The 11,968-nt window shown below is 45.5% G+C and overlaps 1 protein-coding gene across 4 annotated transcripts in view; it reads right to left on the reverse strand.

Moving 5' to 3' along the window:
• Positions 1 to 11,291, reverse strand: part of TRMT12 (tRNA methyltransferase 12 homolog) — a 28,026-nt gene extending 16,735 nt beyond the window's left edge. Inside the window, exons 1-2 of one of the 4 annotated variants that reach the window (XR_004343192.1) lie at positions 9,672 to 11,291; positions 5,667 to 6,423 (exon numbers count right to left, since the gene is read on the reverse strand). Coding sequence is in view for 3 of the 4 variants with exons in the window: in XM_032591952.1 (XP_032447843.1) it covers positions 9,723 to 11,276 (1,554 nt within the window). In the remaining variant the exon portion in view is untranslated. Of the gene's footprint in view, positions 1 to 5,666; positions 6,424 to 6,660; positions 8,639 to 9,671 lie in introns of those variants that run through there. The other 3 variants (XM_030304479.2, XM_032591951.1, XM_032591952.1) reach the window with 3 other exon arrangements.
• Positions 11,292 to 11,968: the final 677 nt, after the last annotated feature.

The following is an 11,968-nucleotide window of genomic DNA, read 5'->3' on the forward strand; positions in this document are numbered from 1 at the left end:
CCCCACAACTTTTTCTCAGACCTTTGGAATTACTTTAAAAAAAAAAAAAAGGCTTCTGATCCCAAATTACAGTTTTTCTCATTTCATTAAAGTAAATTTCAGATATGCCCATCAACATGCAGCTACTATTTGAGTTTTCCGGTTTTGTAAATGCCAAGTGAATAGGAAAAGTCTGTTGTTTAGTTAACAAAGGAAACAACAGAGAATATGGCGGCATTTGCAATCAATGTTGAGTATATACTGACTCCTTCAGTTCGTTCATTCCTGTGACAGACATTTGCCGAGCACTTTCTATGCATTTGGCAGGAAGTTTGCCCGCTTCTGCCTCTCACTCTAGACAGAGAACTTAAACTCTCTAATCATCAGTATCCTCACCTGGGAAAAAGAAAAAAGTGGTTAATATTGCCAAATAAGATACAAAATACATAGCATGCGTTATCCAGTCGAATCTTAACAAACCTACTGAAAGACACAGACAAGAACAGTGGCAGAGCCAGGTTTCTCACTCATATTTTTCTGATTGCAGAGACTTATGATCTGCTCCTCTGCAGGCAATTTTTCATGCCAGTGATACAAATTAATATATTTTAAGTACTCAGTATGATATACAGTATGTAATAATAATTAGTATGCTGAACAAGATCTACTCACTGGAACCCTTGTGATACCACACACAACACTTTGCAATGGTTCCGTGTATGGCTCAGGAGTTTGGATTTCTATATATGCTAATTACTCATATATTAGAATATAAATAAAATATAGATAATACGTTCAAATATGTTAAGTATGTTAAGTGATGGTCCAGAATAATGAGGGCCGAGATACTGCTGAAAGGCAGAGTACAAGGAATACTAAGTTAAAAACATTTGCCAAGGCAGGAAGCCCAAAGAAGATGGATATAGTACCCCACTGACAGACGGGAAGGATAGGACCCTTTATCCTAGACAGGTTTCTATAGTTCGGGTTTCTAATAACCAATAATCACTTCTCATTTCACAGAGCTCCACCTCACTGAGTAGAATAAAAGCTTAAAACTGGAAGATTCAATATTATAAAGATGTCAATTTTACCCTGTAGTTCAATGTAATCCCAATGAAAAATCTCAACAGGTCCTTTCTCCCAAAAATTGACAAGCTGATTTAAAATTCCTAAGAAGATGCAAAAGGTCAAGAATAACTACGGCAAAATCTTGGGGCGCCTGGGCGGCTCAGTCGGTTAAGCGTCCGACTTTGGCTCAGGTCATGATCTCACGCAGTTCATGGGTTCGAGCCCCGCATTGGGCTCTGTGTTGACAGCTCAGAGCCTGGAGCCTGCTTCGGATTCTGTGTCTCCCTCTCTCTCTGCCCCTCCTCTGTTTGAGCTGTCTCTCTCTCTCTCTCTCTCTCCCTTTCAAAAATAAACATTAAAAAAATTTAAAAAAAAAAGAATAACTATGGCAATCTTAAAGAACAAAGTTGAAGGACTTCTAGATCAGATATCAGGACCTATTGTAAAGCTATAGCAACTTAAACAAGATAGTATTGGTGCTTGGATAGAGTAGCCGAACATGGAACAAAAAAGTCTGGTAACAATCCCCACATGTACAGTCACCTGATTTATGATAAAACTGATACTACAGTGCAGTGGGAAAGGATAAAAACCCGGCAATATAATGTGTCTAACAAAGGCTGCATATCACTTCACGGGGAATCACACTGGAAGCATCCTCCCTACAGTTAAGAACAATTTAACTTGTATTAGTGGGGGGGGGGGGGGGGAGGGAGGGAGTGGGAATTGGACACTTTAGAATGCTAGAGCTTCCCTTTTTAATCAAAATTTGTCAGTTTTAAAAATAAATGATCTTCAGATTGCTGTAAGCTTTTAGTTTTTAAAGTTCTAAAAAGAAAAGTTGATTTTGACAATTTGTGCCAGTCTTCTCATTAATTTTATGGAGAAGCCAGTTTTCAAAGGTCCTTACTGTGTCATTTTGGAAGCCACTCATTTTACTCTTGATACTGGGTAGGGAAGTACCAAGAGATGCCCTAGTGGGTGGAGTAAGCGTGAAATATACTCTTTCCTGCCCTCACTGTGTGACAATAACCCTCCTTCCTCCTGATGATCAGATTCACTTATCCCCAACCGGAGTGGTGACTCTTCCTTGCTTGCCTGCTGGTCTCTTAGCACAAGGAGCCTGACATGCCTGGGAAATCTCAGTAGGTTAAAGTGTAAAGGGTCTGTTATTGTATCTCCTGATGAAAGAGCTTCCCAATTAGGGATCAGCCCTCTAGTCTCACAAAGTTGTGGAGACGGGAGGCATGAACTCCCGGGGGGAGACGGGGGGCAGTGGGGACAGTAAGTGGGTGTATTAACTTCCTATCGCTGCTATAACAAATTACCACAAACTTAGTGATTTACAGCAACATAAATTTCTTCTCATAGTTATGGAGGTCAGAAGTCTAGAATCAAGGTATCAACCACTCTGTTCCTCCTGAAGCATTCTGGGGGAGAATCCATTTCCCTGCCTTTTTCAGTTTCCAGAGGCCTCCAACATTCCTTGGCTCGTGGCCTCTTCCTTATGTTACTCTGTCCTGCTTTTGTCATCACACGTCCTACGTCCTACTTGTATTGCCTCCCTCTTATAAGAGCCCCTGAGATTATATCAGGCCAACATGGATAAACCAGGATACTTTCCTCATCTTGAGATTAACTTAATCACACCTGTAAAGTCCCTTTTATCATGTTAAGATAATATATTTACTGGTTCTGGGTATTAGGACATGGACATATTTGGGGGACATTGTTTAGCCTGCCACAGTGGAAATTCTCCTATTTCTACCCTTTAATTCCTAGCTGTGGATTTTCTATCTAAATGGGACATGGCACTCATTATGTAATAGGTATGGACTTAGAGTGTATACTGCATCCTGGTGAATGGGATCCCATTCATAGGGCATTATCTTCAAGCTTTGATTTGGTTTCAAAAGGTTTTTCCACCATTCCACCAGGCCAGCATTTTCTTGGTTGTATAGTATGTGATAGGATCAGTGAATCACCTGGTCATGTGCCCACTCAAACACTTCCTTTGCTGTTCAGAGGCAATATTATGCAGGAGACATATTGATGGATCGAACACTGTAAACCTTTGGATAGCAGCACTGGCCAACATCTTGTGGGCAGGAAAGGTAAACTCATGGATGCACATAGGAAGATTCTAGTTAGGGTGAATCAATGCCCTTCCATGACAGAAGCCCAATGTAACCCATTTACTACCAATTAGCTGCTTGGTTTTCTTGAGGGATGGTGTTGAACCAAGGGCTCAGCGCTGAATACTAGGCTCTTTGGTGAGTAGAAGCCATGCTGTTGGCAACTTGCTAACCTGCATCCCTGCAACATGTTATTCATAAGCTCTTTATGCTACTGGGGTAGCTCATGACTACCGCTGCTAAAATTAACCAGCCAAGCCTTTTGTTTACTTGTTGAGTTCCTCTTTGATGTGCATGTCTCCGGTAGGCACTTATGCAACACAAAGCTCTTTACTCATGTATCCAATCCCATAGATTCCCCACCACCTCTTCTCCAGGCTTCATTGTCCCTGAACTAATCTTTCCCACTCCAGGCCCCTGATCAATTTGCTAACCTATCTGCCACTTGCCATGAAGGTATATTCTTACTTCAGGCAACTTCTCTTTCCATACGAGGTGGATGACCAGGAATATTGCCCCCAGTTCTGCCTTGTGGGAAGATACCCTTCCCTGCTGTCTTTTAAGACCACTCCTGAGTAGGGCTGTAGGGTAGCAGCAGTTTATTTTGGTTTTGAACCTGTATTCCAAGAAAGCCCATCAATGAACTTAGCTATGCATTTGCATCCTTTATCAGCAAGACAGAAGGGCTTCTCAAGTGGCCATGATTGTGGGCCGAGGGAAGGGCATTGATGCAAGAATTATAAATATGACACAGGAGTCTGGGCCACCTACCTGTGCACCTATTCGTTTCCTCTGGCTCTCGCAATCCATCCCAGATGTACCACTTCCACCTTATGATGGTTTGACTTGAAGGGTCTGACAAAACTCAGCTCATGATGGGCAACTCTGGCTACATGGTTACCCGAAGTTCCAGAAGATGCTCAGATTCTACCAACGCCCATTAGCATGCCAGGAGCCATTTTTGGATGATGCCTGGCTCTCTGCTGCATACCATCTGGCCTTGCTACAGACATCCACTTGAGACTACCTTGTGATTTTCCCATTGGAGCTTGTCCTAAACTTCCATGGCTGCTTTGCTTATCACAGATACTCTTGTACGATAGAATCTCCTGGATTGAATGGTCCATGAAACAAAGCTAATTACACCGCAACCTGTACCTGCTACAGGGACTTTATGTGCTGTGGATCCCACTGAAAACTGGCAGCCTTCTATATCACCCAGGATAGGAGTCAGAGCAGTATTCCCAAGTCCCGAATTCCCACAAAAGAGCATACAGAGGTTGGCGTGCTTCCTTGACGGAGGAACACTGATGAGTGGGTGAGATGGAAAAATCTGTTCTTTACCGTGAAGGAGCAGTCTTGGCATTCAAGCAGACCAGTAGCCCTAAAAATCTTACTGATGGAACAGGTTGCTGGATGGTATTAGTGATTATTCGGAGTACAATATACTAGCTCATTGTTTCTCTGGCCTAATGAGTATGACGCCGTAAGTATAGTAGGTTAGTAGGGTGTTCCTCGAGATGTTCCCATGGCCTAGGTCTCCTCAGACGATAATGATGGGGGAGTGGAGTCCTACATGAACGCAAACTGCTTCTCACCCAGCACCCTCAGGGCTCAGTTCCATACGTACTCTCATGGCTCCTGCTGGTACATGTTGCTTAGATCCTGCATCCCCTTTGGCACATGGGCCCAGCTGAAATTGTTGACAGAAGACACAAAAACAAGAGAAAAGGAGCCGTGTAGGATTGAGCCAGTTGCTTTGTTCGGTGTTGTGCAGCTGCAGTTTTACTCATCAAGTTTTGTTGACCTTCGCTTGAGTTATGAAACTATGCATACATATAGCTTTCATTTAAAAAAACAAAATTCAATGACTAAAAAAGGAAACTAGGACCGTCTGTCTGTCCATCTATAAATACCTACCTAATAGCGTACAGAGAGCTTCGTTGCATGGGCCACTCCATCCAGGAGACGACAGGGTACATAAGTGTGGTGGATACGTGCGTGTGCATGTGTCTGGTATGTTCCAAACTGCAGTTGTAGCCTCATATTCGTTATTTTCTATTTGCCTTTGATTCAACCTTCACCTTCAAAAAGCCAGAAGCAAATACCTATTCTGACAGTTTGGGCCCTCTCTGAAATTATGTGATTGTTGATCAAGTAATCTTGCAGGCAGTCTCAAATCTCATCAGAAAATTTCCCCTGTACTTAGTGTTAATAGTTTTACATTCAGTTTATAATATAGGTAGGGATCCTAACACAATTGTGGTAAGAAATTCTTATGAACTTTATATGTTGAAGTATTGTGTCAGCTTAAGTATTGATCTGTATTTATTATTGCTAACGTGAGTTTCTTCAGTGATTGTGAAAACTAGTAAATTTATACACTATTATAAACTTCTAAAGAGTTAAAAAAAATAAAGCTACACAAAATATAAGAAACAACTATCCTCAAGGCAATGAAGGACAATGATCCATGGGAGATAAAAACAAGGCGAGCCGTTTAATGGTTTAATCGCTCCAGCCTATTGCCTGGAGAAAGTTCCCCCGGCTGTGGCAGGACGAGGGGGAAGCCGGGTGGAGCCCAGCCGACTCCCTGAGGTGGAGATGGTACTGGGAGTCCCAGGAGCCCAGTTAACGAATTTAGAGGTTGGAATGCCAAACGGGAGAGGGCCACGGAGAAGTCCCGAGATCTGCCGACCATCCCCTGAAGCGTCAGCTGATTAGTATCAGTGCGCACAAGAGGACGCTACCAAAGGCCAAGAAAATGACGAGTGTCACGGCTTGCCCAGTGTGAAGTGGCCGCACCCCGAGGCTGTTCAGAATGACATATATTGACACGTGTCCAGGGTGGGAGAAAGTGAATCCAAAATGCTATTTATGTGTTTCTCATCATTTCAAATTTCTATGTTCTTATATTTAACATGCATGCATTATACTCCCTAGGTCAAGAGATACGCATCACTTATTAAAATCATGAAGTTAATGAATAAAGCAACTCATAGTTGAGGGAGTTTAATAAAGTCATCGTCGCCGTTTTTTAATCACAACCTCTCCATCAAGTGGTGCCCTAAGTGACAACTAATACTGATGCTCACGGAGGAAGCTTCAGCACTTTTAAACGTTCCCGGACTGAGGTGACCAAGCCTCCATGAGCCTCCTGATCCTTTCAGTCTTTTTTCCTCGGTTCCATTAGGTGCCTCTTTCTGACCAGGCCAATCCAGCAAGTGCTCAGAGAAGACTGTAACGTAAATGGACACACTCAAGGTGGAGAAAAGGCTTAGGGGACCCTTACTTTCTTCCATTCACACATAACTCCAGCTCATTCTTTTTTTTTTTTTTTTTTTCAAGTTTATTTATCTATTTTGAGAGAGACAGAGAAAGCGGGAGCAGGGGAGGGGCAGAGAGAGAGGGAGAATCCCAGCAGGCTCTGTGCGGTCAGTGCACAGTAACCCAACTCGGGGTTTGAACCCATGAAAGTGGGAGACCGTGACCTGATCCGAAATCAAGACAGCTGGCTACTTAACTGACTGAGCCACCAGGGCGCCCCTCCGGCTCATTCTTTAAGTCTCAAGTGAAGCGTCCCTGCTCCCACCTTCCCAGCCACACTCTCCGCTTCCCCTAACCCACACCCCCGAACGTGGACGGCTGCCTCCACTGTGTGTGCCTGTCAACACCCGTCTGTTTCTGTCTCAGCACTTAGTGCCCAGTATTAACATTGTTTCCTCTGTGTCCACGTCACCAGAAGTGATCCCCCCCATTTTGGGCAGGACTCGGCTTTTTTTAATTTTTTTTTTTTTTTTTTTTTTTTTTAAAGATTTTGAGTACTTGCCCCACCTCACATGGGGCTTGAACTTACAACCCAGAGATCAAGAGTCACATGCCCCCCAGGACTCAGCTTTACTCACCTCTGTGTCTCCGGCCCTCAGCACAGTGCCTGACAGCGAGAGTACACGGCACATCCGAATTAATCAGTGAATGGCTTTTCAAAACAAGGACCCTCTACTTTAACTAAAGCAAATGTACAGCAATTCCTCACACCCAAAGTAGGAACCGGCAGTTCACCTTACACGAAGACTGAAGTACTCAGTACGTGCCAGTCACGGTGTTGACGGTTCAGGTCTGTTAACTCGCTTAACCCTAACAAGTATGCTTCGGGCTACGTACACTTGTTAACCCGTATGTACAGAGGAGGACACTAAATCTTGAGAGACTGCCTCACGTCACAGAGAAAGAAGGGAGGCCAGAAAGTGTATGAGTGGAACCTCAATTCCATGAAGGCAGAATCCATGTCAATCTTCTTTGACCACTGAACACTCAAGGCCTGATGGGTACGTAACAGGTCGAATGAGACCAGCCAGGTGTATCTGATGTCAGCGGCCCATCCATAGCTTAGGTCAGAAAGGTAACTCCTCAGCCCCTAGCCACGTGGTTCCCTGACCCCCCCCTTCCTCCCTGTTTCTCCCCTGCCTTCCTTCCTCCCCACGCGGCCTCCAGTCCCAGCGTGGCATTTTTAGCCGGAGGCACAAAAGCCGCAGGCATGCGTGTCAGAAACCAATATGGGGAAGAGGAGAGGATTCAGGCAAACACAGGCCACTCGGTGGGATGGTAATGGACCAGTCAGGCCCCCTTCTGCGATGGGATCCCACGACGGCTACCACTTCCTGGGGGCTTACTGGGTACCGGACACTATTCTTTTTCATCCTTACAACAACCTCCATCTTCAACACACCTCTCGCCGCTTCTTCTGTTCCGGACTGCTCTAGTGACGGTGCTCCAAACATCTTCTGAGCCAACTCTCTGCACTCACTATTTTCTTCCGCTAGCATCTGTTTCCAGCCTGACTCACTAACAAAATCTTACCCAGTTTTTAAGAGCCGGGTCAAACACTACCCCTCTGAAGGCTTCCCCATTCTGAAAACTTTTCTTCACCTCTGCACTTCTACATGGTGCTATCACTCTTACGGTACCTACTGTATTCCAGCCCTGAGTTTTTGTGTTATTTCTGCTGCTAGGTTGTGAACTCCTCAGAGACAGGGTCTGTATCGAATGCATCTGCAGCTCATATAGACAGCAGGCACTTAATTTGCGTGGAAGCATAAACAGCACCAATCCTGTCCTTACTGACGCTGTCCCGAGAAGGACGGGCAGCCCCAGCTCGAGCCCCAACAAGCTGAATGCCAGACACAGTCATAATCCTGAGAAAGCACAACGTCCCTGTGCGTCCTTCATCAGGCAAACAAGCCCAGATGGCTTCGAAGTGCATGAAAACACAGCTCCGAAAAGTGATTCTCAACTATTAGTCATTCCAAAGGTAAACAGTGCTTCTCTGCGATCAGTCATTCCAGGGGCACACAACGGTGCTGGCAGACAGTCACAAAACAAAGTGACGCTTGAGAAACCCTGCAGAATATCTCTCACTCCCTAGAGCTCCTCACGTTGGCCCTGATGTCCACCTGAGAAGGAACACAAAAAGGGAATCTGAGGCCTGTTAAAATCTAAGATTTTAATTTGAACTTTAAAAATAGCTAGCTTAGGAGCACCTGGGTGGCTCGGTAGGTTGATTGTCCAACTCCCAGGGTTGTGAGATCGAGCCCCGTGCTGGAGTCCGTGCTGAGCATGCAACCTGCTTAGGATTCTCTCTCTCTCTCTCTCTCTCTCTCTCTCTCTCTCTCTCTCTTCTCTCTCTCTCCCTCGAATAAAATAGCTAGCTTTTTGTACAAGCTTAAAGCTGGAAAGCTAGTTTCCCTATAATGTAAAGCAGTCATTCTTAACCTCTTTTCTACAACAACAAACCTGATACATAAGACATCCTCCCCAACACTCATTTAGCAACGCTAAAGCAAGGGAATGAAGTTAATACACTACAGTAATTCTTATCCTTTTCCTTCCCTAATTCAGTCTTAATAACAAAGCTGCACCGTTTGATTGCTTTGATTTGGACTCTATTGCTTAGTCTCATCAATTTTATATCTCAAATCCATCCACTTCCCACTGCCACCACCCTAGTCCAGGCCACCACCATCTCCTGCCTGGACAACCACAGAAATCTCATCACTGGTCTCCCTGCTTCCGTCCTGGCCCCACTCTGGCTGATTTTCCATATTGTAGCCGGAGTGATTTTGGAAACAGCACTGTGTCTTTCATTCTAAAATAACCAAGGCTTATTAGATAACAACTGCTTATTAGATAACAGCCATATGAGACCATTCAAAGAAATCCTCATTTTGCAAGTGAGGAAATTCAAGGCCAAAAGAATACTGGAATCACCCACCCAAGGTAAGACAGAACTGAAGTCAGAAGTCAGAAATGCCCTGGCCTCATTTTAATGAGCCATACTGCTTCTCCCAGATATGTAGTTCATTCTCAATGTGTTAACAGAAGACAAATGCAATGACTCGGATTAGTCTAGAGCCTGCATTCAGGGCCACAAAATATTAAAATAGGTTGCCAGGAGAAAAGAGGGGTGAGAACCCAGCCTAAACTTACGTATTAAGGTTCACTCACATGTAGATCCTTGGGTCTCAGGATCCACCTTCTCTAGCCAACTAGAGGGCAGGGGCGGCATTCCAGATCCAAGACTATGTGGTCCACATGGGGAGCGTAGGATTTCACTGGTTGGATGTGCAGGATTTGTGTCTTCCATGGTTTCCCGTGCACCTGCCGAAGAAGGGTGGCAATACGAGTTTCTGCAGATTCTGCCCATCTCTGCCACTCTGGCTTGGTGGCTGCTGGCAGTGTTTTTCTCCTAGAATCCCCGGTAGCTCCATTTGTCCCTTGGTTGGTGATAATTTGCTGAGGATAAGGCCAATGCTCCTTCTCCATTTCACTGCTTCCAAGAGGCTGGAGATTCTTCCCTGGGAAAGATTCCACATTTTGGTGGATATGCAAAACGCCCCCAGCAGCCTGTTTTAGCACCTGGCAGGCAATGGGCCAGCCTTCTTCAGAGCTGGGAATCAGCCCCAGGTTCACCCTGTCTGCAATGTTTGAGAGCTTCAGTTTTCTGTTATCCCCAAAGTGTATTTGGCACCGATCCGCCACTCCATTGATCTCAAGATTAGTTCTCAGGGCAACTACAGCATGGGGGTTCCACTCACAGGCGTGGACGAAGGCAGCACCAGCATGGACCAGGAAGGGCAACGTAAAATAGCCAATCCCTGCGTAGAGATCCACCAGCACCTCTCTGGCACAGGGCAGCGATGCCACTCGAAGCTTCTCCGTGATGTTTCCGAAGGAGAACATGCACTGGGTCACGTCAAACTTATATCGGATCCCATTATCGACATGCTCTACCCAGCCATGGTCGCCCAGCAGCAGAGTCACGGCTGGTGTTCGAGTGCCGTCTGGTGATACCCGCCCTCGTTTGGCCACACGACGGACGCCAAGGGCCGACGCAACAGTCTCCCAGAGTTCTGGTTCCAGATTTTTCCACTGCTTGGCTTGGAAACAGTCTTCACTCAGCAACAAGAGGTTACCATGTCGTTGCCAAGATCGGGGCAAATCAGCCTCCAACTCAGCTGACCACGTCACTCCCCGGCCCTCTACCCAGCGACTCACTTCAAGACACAGCCTTTGGGCAGGTGAACAACTCTGAGCCTTCTTGGAGGGAACAGGATCCAGGAGCTGGGTTACTATACAGGTGCTGCCTGGGGCCACACAATTCCTCAGCTCCCGCAGGTGCTGTTCACGGAGAGCCTCGCCCAGCACGGGTAGCGCCACGGTGCCATCCGGCATCTTTGCCACACGGTGCTGTCTATCCAAGAGTTTCTGCTTCTCGAGATATTCCCTGTATCGCTGGGTAAACCGAGGCTCAGTCACAACTGCGACAACAGCCGCGTTCTTCCCACCTTCCCTTTCCATGCTGCTGGTGCCCCATTCTCTCCGAGTCCCTCCGCGAGACTCACTCAGACTCCACTCACCAGGACCGGGATCTCCACCACAACAGCAACAGGAAGAGCTGCGCGCACACCGCCCGCCGGAGCCGGAAGTGACGTCAAAATGGCAGGCCGGAACAAAAGTTGGTGCGCTTGCGGACAAATGCGTCGCCGTTGCCGTGGAGACGTTGCTGCCGCCATCTTTGTTGTGGTTGACCATTGCTTGCTTCGGTTTAACGGGAGATTAGTTAAAACAAGGAATTCTCTGGGCTCGAAAACTTAAAATTAGTCGATATCCGCTAGAACCCTCGTGCACTCTCTTCAGTTATGCTCACGAATCCAAAGAGAGAAGTGCACTTGGAATGATGGGCTGGATTTGGAGAAAGGCATAGTTTCCCTAGCCTCATGCTGCTCTCAGGTCAGTGTCAGTGGCCACGGTATTTGCTGAGAGTGAGGAGTCAACTATAGCTTCCTCATTCCTTTTCCTTAAGATAGTCGTCACCAACTCATTGTCCTACAGTATAAAAAAAAAACAGTGTTTGGAAGTCAGAAATATCTGAGTAAATCATATCACCTCTCAGAACCAGAAGCTTCACCTATGAACTGGGATTTATGTTAACTTTCTCAGATGATTGCTATGATTATAGATATATATAAAACGCTTTGAACAGTGGCTAGTAAAGAGTAGATACTCAAAAGAGATATATGGAATAAGTTGAACTGGTTAGATAGTAGATTAATAGCCCCTTGAAATGCTTTGATATAGCTAATGAGGACAAAGAGTAATTCCCCTACACCTAAATTCAAATGGTGAAAAATAAGAGTTGTAAAGAAGCCCTATTCATTCTACTTACCTCCGACCATTCTATACCAGGATGTTGGGACCCAGAGAGGTTAACATTCATTAAGACT

This window comes from Lynx canadensis, chromosome F2, assembly GCF_007474595.2.
Source record: "Lynx canadensis isolate LIC74 chromosome F2, mLynCan4.pri.v2, whole genome shotgun sequence".
In the NCBI taxonomy this organism is placed as follows: domain Eukaryota; kingdom Metazoa; phylum Chordata; class Mammalia; order Carnivora; family Felidae; genus Lynx; species Lynx canadensis.